At 51.1% G+C, this 11,292-nt stretch overlaps 2 protein-coding genes across 2 annotated transcripts; one reads left to right on the top strand and one right to left on the bottom strand.

Moving 5' to 3' along the window:
• Nucleotides 1-30: 30 nt before the first annotated feature.
• LOC101787007 (formamidase-like) lies at nt 31-3,737 on the top strand. Its single transcript, XM_022826481.1, is given in 9 exon segments — nt 31-1,160; nt 1,162-1,365; nt 1,460-1,697; nt 1,822-2,012; nt 2,289-2,456; nt 2,458-2,525; nt 3,078-3,243; nt 3,246-3,326; nt 3,451-3,737. Coding segments are annotated over 9 exon segments (1,158 nt in total). The 5' UTR covers nt 31-1,145; the 3' UTR covers nt 3,478-3,737.
• Nucleotides 3,738-4,087: 350 nt separating this feature from the next.
• LOC101786612 (probable indole-3-acetic acid-amido synthetase GH3.2) lies at nt 4,088-9,251 on the bottom strand. Its single transcript, XM_004970021.1, has 3 exons — nt 8,803-9,251; nt 8,503-8,604; nt 4,088-5,804 (listed from the first exon to the last, which is right to left on the bottom strand). Exons 1-3 carry the CDS (start codon nt 9,141-9,143, stop codon nt 4,421-4,423), a joined length of 1,827 nt encoding a protein of 608 aa, XP_004970078.1. The 5' UTR covers nt 9,144-9,251; the 3' UTR covers nt 4,088-4,420.
• Between the last annotated feature and the right edge of the window lie 2,041 nt (nt 9,252-11,292).

Genomic DNA, 11,292 nt, shown 5'->3' with positions numbered 1-11,292 from the left:
GTAACAGATTTACCTAACTTGCAAGATTCACATTGTCAGATATTAGACCAATTTGTAACAGTTTCAGATAGAGGCCCCAATTTGGATGGATTCGGCTAGGTTTGAGTTTACATGTCATAAAGTTTATGTTAGGAGCTGAAAGCACAAGCTTTATGACATGTAAAGTTTAGTAAGATGAAGCAGCTTTGGTGATAGCATGGGTAATTAAGTGCTAAAATGCTCATTTTTTGTGGAAATAAGTTGAGCCTTTAACTCTCGATTTATGCATTTTTTTATTATTTCCAGGTTGTACCAACAATTTGCTGAATAGGGATTTGGATTAATAATATTGTGTTAATTGTATTTCGTACGCTCTGGTAAATTTGTATTCCCACTGTTGGCTCAAGAGTAATAACTATATCCTGTAATGGGAAAGTTATACAGTACTGCCCATAACTTTTAAAAATGAAATACTAATGTAGTTTATTGTATTATTACTTCTGAATTCTATTTCTTGCAACTAATATAAAATTTCTAGCTACCTACTAGCATGTTGCAGATATTCTTAAAAGAAGCCAGCTTTAAATATCCCTGCTTCTATAGTGTTGTCCAGTTTAGCAGGAAGACAAACTTTGTTTGGTGACAGCCCTTAGTGTTGCGGGGAAATGGACATTCAATTTATGTTGGAGTATTGCCAAAAACAAAATGTGCTCAAGTACCCAAGTGTTGCATGTTACCTGTGGAAAACAAAAATGAATAAGACAAGCCAAGTTGGCTGGTACTGCTGTTGTACAAGAAAATATCTCAACGTCTTAGCTCTGGATAGTCTATAGGGATGGGTGGGACCAACAAGAAATTTCTTACCTGATAGTGACTCGGTTATGTAAAGCAACTCTAAACACATGAATAGTATTGCAAGGTAAAACTGTGCCTATTCCTTTTGGAATATTTCTTTGAAAACGGAACATGAATTCTAGTTATCAGATCCACAGCTCATATTCAAGTGAGCTTCCCAAGTGGAAGTTTGTTTGAAAAATGTTTTCCTGGGATTCCTTTTTGCCTTCCTGTTTTTACCATTAGCAGTCTCGTCAGCATGCATATCCTGCCATTATAAAGGTGCACCAAGCTTCCAATGGGAAGCTCTTGAGGAGATACTGTAATGAAACATGGCTCCTCTGACCCCCAAGATTAGTAGTGCCCATAAATGTGAAGAAGCAGCCATGGGAGCAAAAGGTCCCTCTCCATAACTGCTGGCATCCAGATATCCCTCCTGTTGCTGATGTAACTGAAGGGGAATTGTTCCGTGTTGAGATGGTTGATTGGAGTGGAGGCCGGGTTAGGGATGATAACTCTGCAGATGATATGAAATCCATGGATTTCACAATTGTAAGTTTGTATTTTTCTTGTGAAGATATCATTTAATTTTTCTTTTGTTCCAGTGCTTTCATTGTGAGCCAAACTGACTACGGATGTTCCACAGGCTCATTATCTTAGTGGTCCGCTAAGAATAGTTGATTCTGAAGGGGTTCCAGCTTCACCTGGTGATCTTCTAGTAGTAGAGATCTGCAACCTTGGACCACTTCCTGGCGATGAGTGGGATTATACTGCAATACTCGAAAGGGAGAATGGTGGTGGATTCTTAACTGACCACTTCCCTAGCGCAAGAAAAGCCATTTGGTATTTTGAAGGAATTTATGCATACTCCCCTCAGATACCAGGTAAAGTTTTTTGTTGTACTCGTACAAGCTCTTGGCAGTTGCTTTTTAAAAAAGTTTCTTGTTGTTGCTGGGAATGAAGCTTTCCAGTTTTTGATCCTTAAATATTCCAATTTGTGTATACCAGGTGTTCGTTTTCCAGGATTAACTCATCCTGGTATGGTAGGAACTGCACCATCAGTTGAACTTCTTAATATATGGAATGAAAGGGAGAAAAGATTGGCTGAGACAAACCAAGAGACCCTTAAACTGTGTGAAGTTCTGCACCAGAGGCCCCTTGTTCATTTACCGACCCCTGAGAACTGCTTACTTGGGAAGGCATGGTCAATTTTTTCACTTTAATGCCTTGGATTAAATGTAAAATTTGCATCACCTACAACAAACTGAGGGTTTGCAACCATCCACTACCATCTTTTAATAATGTTGTTTTTCACTGTGGGAAGTGCATATAAGAACATTCTACACTTTGTATTTCCTACAACACAAGTTAAGAGTTCTATATGCATATATTAGCTAGCAGATCTAAAGTACATCTTTCCACCTGTTTGGTAGAAGTGCCATGTTTGTAATGAATACAATTACAATGTCATGCAGATCCAAGAGGGAACTGCTGAATGGCACAAAATTGCAAATGGAGCAGCTAGAACCATTCCTGGAAGGGAGAATGGTGGGAACTGTGACATAAAGAATCTAAGCAGAGGTTCAAAAGTTTATCTACCGATATTTGTTGAAGGAGCAAACCTTAGTACTGGTGATATGCACTTTCTCCCAGGGCGATGGCGAAATTTCATTGTGTGGAGCAATTGAAATGAGCGGATTCCTTGAGCTCAAGTAATAAACTTTGTTCTTATTACACTTCAATACTACATGTTATATTATGTTTTATGAATGCATCTTCAATTTCAGAGGACCATAAGGATGGGCCCAAACAGCCAATTGCATCAAATCGGATCCACCAGTGTTGGAAAACTGAATGTTATTAGATTCCATCATATGTTATTATGACACTAGCCCAGTACACTAGCACCAGACATCTTCATAGCTTCTTGCAAAGGACTTTATCAGATAGCACATGTAGAATATGAATTAGTCAATTCATAGGATACAGAGGTTTATTTTGATTTTTTTTCCATATTGTGTTTTCATGGCATTGCTTTAACTGATGCTTCAGATCATATAGCCATATAGGCATAGTGGATTATTTGTTGAGATCAAACTCAATCTGTCTGTAGTGTAATCAGTCATGTCTGAACCACACGGGCAACACATGTCAATATTGTTGGTCCTGATGAGGATATGTCAGTTGGATAAATAAAATCTGGATGTGGACAATTCTTTTTCCATTGCATGCTCCTCAAAAGTTCTGTCATGTGCTCTGTATAGGTGTGAGATCATAAGAGGTGGGATGAAGGAATACTTAACCCCAGTTGGTCCAACACCACTTCATGTGAATCCTATCTTTGAGATAGGTCCTGTTGAGCCACTTTTGTCAGAGTGGTTAGTGTTTGAGGGCATCAGTGTGGATGAGTCTGGGAAGCAGCATTTCCTTCCCTTGATGCATCAGTTGCCTACAAACGTGCAGTTCTGAATGCCGTTGAGTACCTTTCCAGATTTGGGTACTCCAAGGAGCAGGTAGGCATTAGGGTAACTAACTATTATCTTAAGTATCATGCATGCTAAATAGTATTTTAACATCAGGGATTGGGGATTTGATACATGTATATCTTTTACTTTCGTGCTGCCCTTGCGAGGGTAGGATATCTGGAATAGTAGACTCTCCTAACGCAGTGACAACTCTTGCCATCCCTACAGCAATATTTGACTAGGTCTGCTGACAACTGCTCAGCCCAACGCAATTTCCTACTTGTTTTAAAACTTCAGTGTTTAATATTTCAATTTCTAAGGCAGGATATAAAACCAAAACGCTTGAGCGGGAGACCACTTCCAGGACCAAAATTGAGAAGGCTTCCAGATCTTCTGAGCTGCTCAAACGATGGACACCTGCCTGTCACCCAAGGCAAAAGTGGCACATGAGCGCCCTAGTGATGAATATGATCTAGAAACTGATGCAGAGTCCATGTACTTTTGCATATAAATAATCATATGTATTTTCTCCACCTTTCCTACACGTGTGTGCGTAGCCTGGAATAACAAAAATGCAGATCTTCGATTTAGCTGGCAAAATCATCATGTGTGAGTGAAGTTTTTGCTTTTTGTAATTGGGAGTCAGTCCTTCTCGATCGCTGTCAGCTGTTATGTGCGGCCGATAGCCGTTTATGTGCTGCTGGTCTGGTTCATTCTCTGGATGTCTGATTCGTTCCGTGGTAACCCCTAGCAAAAGCAACTTAAAAAAACTAACAAAAGCAAAACACACGCATGCAAACACAAGCAGGTAGTTCGAGAAGGCCTATTATGATATTGGGCCAAGAATGGCGTTACCGTCTTACAATTACAAACACACGCCATTTCCACTCAAGAAATGACATCACACACAAGTACGTAACTACTAGCAGTGGAGTAGCTTGATCTAACACCAAAGAACCAGGCATCTGGCTGGAGCAAGCAGGAGTTGTCACCGGTGACTAATTCACTCCTCTCCCTAGCGCACGAGGAACAGGAGAGACACGCAGTATAAACGACTGGGAAGGAAGTAGTAGTGCTGCTAGCTGACTGTAGCGTCCAGCTCAATCTGGGCCGTCAGATGTTGAATCCGGTTGCTGGTCCTCTCACTTCTTGTGCGGGCTGAACTTGGGGCACGCCGGGCTGAAATGCTTGGACAGCACCCTGGAGTTGAGCAGCTCGATGATGGGGCCGAACGAGACGCACCTCGGCGCCTTGTACTGGTTGATGGACGCGCCGCGCGAGATGGCGTAGTCCATCACCTCCTCGAAGGTGCCGCCGCGCACGACGCGGATCTCCAGCGGCCCGATGGCGTCGCCGTTCCGGAGCTGCCGGTACACCGAGTTGAGCGCCTCCTCCATCTCCAGGCAGCAGCGCTCGAACACGGCCGCCTCGGGCATCTTCCCGCCCTCCCGCACCATCAGCTCCCAGTACACCACGTAGTGGCCCGGGATGGTGGCGGCGTCCGCCTGGCTCGTGTACTCCACGATGCCTGCGCCGTAGGGTGCCAGCAGCCCGGACGCGCGCTCCACGGCGGCCTGCAGCTCTGCCTCGTCCGTCTTGTCGGAGTCGATGCTGAGGAGCACGTTCTTGCGGCGCACGAACCGGAACTGCGGCGCCGCGTTGTGGAACCCGGTGACGAGCAGGATGTCTCCGACGCGGTAGCGGCAGAGCCCCGCGTAGGTGGTGATCACCAGCTCGTACTCCTTGCCCACCTCGGCGTCCGCCAGGTCCACCAGCCGCGGCGGCGGGTCGTCCTTGGACAGCGGCCTCGCGTCCGGGTCGTGCGGCAGCAGCTCGAAGTAGCCCATGTTGGGCATGATGGTGTAGGACACCTCCGACGGGTCGCACATGGGCCGGAGGTTCAGCCCGAAGTAGCACTCGGACGAGGCGTACATGGTGCACGCCATGGGAAGCCCGTCGCTGTAGTACTTGAGCGTCGGGATGTACTGCGCCATGGCGCCGGTGACGATCACGTCCAGGTACTTGGTGTTGGGCCACACCCTGGTGATGATGCCCTCCCACTTGTTTTCCTTGTCGGCGGCGGCGCACACGGCCTCCACGAAGCCGGCGAGGTCCGGGTCCGGCTTGAGCACCTCGCCCACGGCCGCGCGGATGGAGGGCTCTGAGACCTTGGCGCTCAGGGTGCCCGTCCGGATGTCGTGCGTGAGATCCTTCCAGTGGAGCTGCAGGAAGCGGATGGCGCGGAGCAGGCCGGACGCGAAGACGGCGCCGACGCGGAGCACCTCGGTGCGGGCCAGCAGGCCGCACAGCATCTGCGAGTACATGGACTGGAACGAGTCTGTGCAGAGGATGGCGGCGGTCGGGCTCGTGTACACGTTGTAGGGGTCGTAGGGGCGGTGCTTGAAGTGGTCGCTCTTGTAGTAGCTGGTCAGCACCGGCCGCGCCGGCAGACCGCCGGGCGTCGTCGTCTCCGACTTGATGAACAGGAAGTAGAGGCCCTTCCCCTTGTCCAGCCCAGGCACGTACCTGCAGATAGTATCATCATCCATAATTAAAAAGAGGAGAATTACAACGACGCCAGAAGAGGTCCCAAAGCGTAAAGTTATAAGAATCCCCACCCACGAGCAACACAAACACAACAAAAAAGAAAAGAAACCCACAGCACCACCACACTAAACACGACCTAGGATGACTGATACCTGCAGGAGAGAAGGAAACTAAGAACACGCGCGCATCACCGATTGCCTAACAACCCGAAGCCAGCGGAGGCAGAGCGAGAAAGTCATGCAAGACGATGCCTCCAAGGAGGAAGCGACTCTAACGCCGCCATCGTTCGACTATCCACGGAAAAGCAGTCCAAGTCTTCACTTGGTGAAACCAAATGGATTTGGTGGCCGCAACAACACCCCAGCGGGGTAAGCTACGTTAAAGGATGCAACCGTTGTCGACACGGCGAATGTCAGGTAAAGCTTTCGCCAAGGGCCCCCAACATCATCTCCACACAACAGACCGCCGAGGCCTGGGTGAGAGGCAAAACGATGGGATGGCAGCGAGCGATCCACGGCGACGACGATGAGGAATATTTGCAGGTACCTTTGAGAATAGGGAAGGTCCAGACGACCGTGGGTGACCAAGAGGCGACTGCGACGACCCAACGTTGATCCAAAGACGCACCAGCGAGCGGTAAAGAAGCACGCCACTATCGCCCGACGACCAAAATAGCTACGACCAAGCTAGTGCAGCATCACCCGGAGAGGGGCGCCAGTAGATATGAGCGACAGCATAGGCCCTAAACTCCCACCACCAGAGCGACCAAAGGTGGACGACGAGCCCCACGACCAGGGCCCGGCAATGGGCACCTACATGACCAAGGATGGGCGGTGGAACAGGGAGCTCAACGGCACCCAGCGCCTACACGGGCAGCACAACAAAGCAGCGGCGACGATGATAATTGCTCCCGAGGCTCGACAATGACGACCAGCGGTGGCAACGATATCTCCTGAGTCACCCCAGCAGCCCGGCGACCCGGCGAGATGACCTTCACGGCCCCTCATGGGCGCCGGCAACAGCCCCAAGGGCCACCAGCGGACACCAATGACAAGGAGAGCCGCCTTGGGGGAGGAGGAGGAGGGGGCAAATCCACGCCGTTGGGGGTGGATCCCCGTCGCCAAGGGGCGAATCCGGCGATGTCGGACCCGACAGCGACGTATGCTGGTGGCAACGACGGTGGCAAGGGCGACCAAGAGACCGGTGGGGTGCGATGGGAGAGGGAGAAAGGAGAGACATGCAGCGCCGGCCACCGCACACCGCCAGCGATGAACGGCCCCACCGACGTCCTTCCCGCGCCGCCGCACGGCGGTGGCGGTGCCGGGTAGGCCCGCGCGATCAGACCACGAGGAGGTTGGGAAGGCAGGCGCCCAAGCGACCGCGCGACCGGGGAGGCAGGCGCCCAGGCGGCTGGCGGCGGAGTCGATGGTGATGGCGGGGCAGATCTAGGGTTGAGGGAGAAGACGGAAGGGATCGAGCTGGCCCCGCCGCCGCCCTCCTCCCAATCGTTGGGCTTTTGTCTCACGGCTCCAGCTGGGGGGAGGGGGGCGAGCAAGGCAGGGAGGTGCGGAGGCTGCCCGGGGCGAGAGATAGCCGCTCCCCGAACACCGTGCACGCTCCGTTCCATGCATCCATGTTAATTTGCGCTCCACGAGAAAAAAGCTACTAGTGTTTAATTTGGTGACTCAAATTCCGAAAGATACTGTGAGGAGCTAACATGGTGAGAAGTTTTTTTTCTTATACGTTTCAGGGGGGAAAAAAGGCTTTATTAGATATCAGAATTAGTGATCACGGATATAGTGGCGTCATTCTTTCCAGTCCGTACGTGCATGTTGTCGTATAATGGGGCAACAAGCACAATTAACAAAACTTTATCCAGCGTACCACACATACGTGTGCTTAGGCAAGTTGATTGGCTCTAAATCTTCCACCACTGATCGAGCACATATTTCAGCGCGAGAAGGCAGTGCGTTTTGTCGCGTTGTTTACAAGGTTACACACAGCTCCAACCTCCCGGTTACGTATGCGATGGACTTTGAGCTGCCACGGCCTTATTTTAGCAAGGTAGAAGTTGGACGATGCTACAAATAAGAAAAGGGGAATCTTGGCGTCTAAAAAGTAGAGAAACGCCCGAGGCATCTCTGGCGTCTAAGATACAAACACGCATTATTTTAGGCCCGGTCTGAATGATTAGCCACGCCTCCGGCAAGTTGCCGGGTAGCCGAACAGGCTACGAAAGCATGACAAATGATTTCGTTCCACTAGCATTTCTACCATGCATTCACTTTATTTGGGCTCAAAATTACTATTATAGGTAGATTTTTATTAATATTTCCAAATAAAAGTGATGGATTGTGAAACGCATGTAGAAAGATGTATACAAGGACACCACTTTAATTCAGTTAGGTCAATTCAGTAAAATCAGAGGTTAGCTTAAGCCCTAAAAATACAGTGCGTGCACCACACCAGCTCATCATCAGCTTGGTCGATTGCAGCCGAAAACGGTTAGCTCGATCGCTTGGCCCTATCGCCTCGGCCGGGTCAAAACAGGCAAATCTATCCAAAGCAAGCGAGCTAGGATACGGATCGGAGGACGACGAAGACAATTTCCATGAAGGCGTATACAGCACTGTAGAAATTAAAGAAGCTGGATGATGAGGATAGATGGGTCACCCACAAGTTCATGACGGGCATGAGGAGGCTGTAGAGCATCTGGCGCCTGTTGAGCTCGTCCTCGATCGTCGGCATTAGCTTCCTCTCCCCCGCCGACGTCCCCGAGCTGCACGCGGCACACATTTGAATAATTAAGCAAGGCGTCAATTCACCCACCAACACCCGAACCGATTAATCAAGCGTTAATCCTCTCGCGGTTGCAGTCGTCGTCGCCGTTGCAACCATTGACCGGAACCGCGATTAGGATTAAACAACGGAGATGAGCAAGCAGCAACGGATCTGATTTGAAGGGCCAGCTACATACCTGGTGAGGAACTCGGTGATGGGGTGGGAGGAGATGATGTTGGAGCGGTCGCCGTTGGCGATGCGCTCGATCTCCGGGCGGAGGTCCTCGTACGTGACCACGGGCACGCACGCCTTGAACGCGGCGCGGTCCGTGCGCCCCTCCATGCCGTGCCGGCGGAGGTACTCGGCGCCGTTGTTCCGCGCCAGGATCTCGCCCAGCACGCGCACCTGCTCCGGGTCGAAGTTCTTGGTCATCTCCTCGATGATCTCCAGCTTCTCCGCGTCGCGCTCGCACGCCGCCACCCCCAGCGCCGTCACCCTCCCCTTCGCCGCCGCCGCGTCCGTCGCCGTGGGAGCCATGGCAGAAAAGCTAAACGAAACGGGGGGTTTATTTGGCTAGCTTAGCTTACTTGCGGGTGGCTTGCTTGGTTGCCGTTCCTTGCCGGCTTGCAATTCTCTGTCTCTCTCTCGTTCGCAGTTTGTGTGGGGAGGATGCTGTTGCAGGGCCCGGTATATATAGCGCGCGGGGGGGTGCTCCCAGGGCATGGCCACGGCCGCCATGCACGTCGGGGCAGCAGCGAGCCCGGCCGGCAGCGCGTGGCCCACGCGGGCGTCACTGCCCGCACCAGGCGGGAGCACGTGGGCCCGCGCTGTCCGCCACGTCGGACGGGCGATGGGACTCGCGGCCGGCGCGGCCGGCAGGCGCCATCGGGGCTGACGAGACGGGAGCGCGGCTGGGCGCGCTTGTCCCGTGCGCCCGCCGCGCTACGATGGTTCTGGTTTGGCCTGGCTAATTAGCCGACCGGTCGGGTTGGCGATGACGCCGGATTAAACTAACCCAACGCGGGCGGAGAGGAGCCCGACACGGGTTAGAAAAATGGGGTGGCGCGGGGAGGCATGTGTCGACACACCACCGTGCACCACCACCAGCAGGGGAAATCAGCTGGGTAGTAGGATAATGGGGGTGATGCTGCAAGCAAATGGAGGGAGGCGATAGCCGATAGGGACCTATTGGAAAATTGGGATTTCCCTTCTTTGTGTTGTTGGGAACCAGTTGGAGATGGACGGCAATGATGATTGATGAGCACTGTACAGGCGACTGAGGAATTTCCACGGGGAATATTTTTGACATTTTCGAGGGTGCGTATTTTGACATTTTGGAGAATTTCCGGAGTCATAGTGTAGTGAGTACTAATAACTGTTACTAGGAGATTAACCTACTTGTTAAAAAGGTAACACAAGTTAAGCTTAATTTTCACAGTACTCATCCCATGTACAGTACTACGGTTCAGCTTAATTTTCACAGTAGAAGCCGTCAGCACAATTTTCACAGTAATTATTTAACTTAAAACGCTGGATTGATTTTCCAAAGTCCTACCAACCACATATTCCTTCTTGGATTCATCGAAATGCATGTAGGGTGCCGGGCTGGATGTAAACGTGTTTAATTAATTTGTTTCCCTCTCTCTTTTTTTTGCCTGTCTTAATATAATTAGGACATCCTTCTCAAAAAAAGCATGTATAATTAGCACACGCACTGTGGTTCGTTGGACTAGTGCCACAGCTGGATACGCAGGTTGGATCTCCTGTCTACCTGCGAGGGGAAAAGAGCCAAACGTGTTTTCCGTGCCCATCGAGGCGTGCATGGCCCTCTACGGGAAGGGTGCCGGTTCCGCGGCTGGATTTGGCATGCACGTTAACATCTCCGATGAGTTGGCGCCGCGCGCGCGGTGTAGATTCCAGGCTGTGCCGTGTTTTACTCTCGTCGCAGTTTAACCGCGACAGCGACGAGTCCAGTAAATTTGGTACCAGAACGGTCTGGCTTTACGTGGGTAATCGGATCCGGTCAATAATTTTAGTTTATCTTCATCAGCGACGACAAACATTAGCCAAAGAGAGGTTGGGACTTGGGAGGGGGAAGCGAAGGACACGTGTCGCCATTCGCCGCAGCGTATTTTGAAATTTGTACCTGAAAAAGGCTGCTTGACTGGCATACCCTCTCTCGATGTCATCAGAAAACCACTCGCCGTGCATCCTAAAAAAAAGCTTCTCCGCCGGATCAGGTCGCTATACGAAACCATGACGGAGACGTATACGGGCCTCGGCTCGGAAAGCCGGAACCGTGCATGCATCTCCGCCGCGGCACCACAGAAAGCAGACGGCGCGGAGTGGCGCTGGCAGGGCTCGCGGCCGCAGCGCGGGTAACCCTCACGCGGCCACGCGCGGCGCGTGCAGGCGGCAGCGTGCGCTCGGCGCCGAGCGAGCTGGAGCGTTGCTCGGATGGATGGATCCAGAGTCGCCGTTCATGCGCGCGGGAATCGCGGGCGGGCGAGGCTGATCGGTCGGCGCGGTGGCTTGACTGACATGCCCGGCCGCGCCGGCCGGCCGGCGCGCGGCCTCGGATAGTCGTAGATGGATGCATGATCGATGAATGATACTCCCTTTTCAAAGGAATACCTGATCGATGAATGATGATGCCTTATCCTTCAAATTAAACCCAGAGACTGAT

Source organism: Setaria italica, chromosome V (genome assembly GCF_000263155.2).
Source record: "Setaria italica strain Yugu1 chromosome V, Setaria_italica_v2.0, whole genome shotgun sequence".
NCBI lineage: Eukaryota > Viridiplantae > Streptophyta > Magnoliopsida > Poales > Poaceae > Setaria > Setaria italica.
Note: the sequence above shows the minus strand (reverse complement) of the source record. Positions and strands in the feature narration are given on the sequence as shown.

Bases quoted from the DNA above. Each gene is read 5' to 3' on its own strand.
- LOC101786612 (XM_004970021.1), bottom strand. From the start codon at position 9,143: ATGGCTCCCACGGCGACGGACGCGGCGGCGGCGAAGGGGAGGGTGACG. The intron at 8,605-8,802 runs GTATGTAGCTGG...TGCCGCGTGCAG, and splicing joins ATCACCGAGTTCCTCACCAG to CTCGGGGACGTCGGCGGGGG. The intron at 5,805-8,502 runs GTGGGTGACCCA...TACTATCTGCAG, and splicing joins CTCATGCCCGTCATGAACTT to GTACGTGCCTGGGCTGGACA.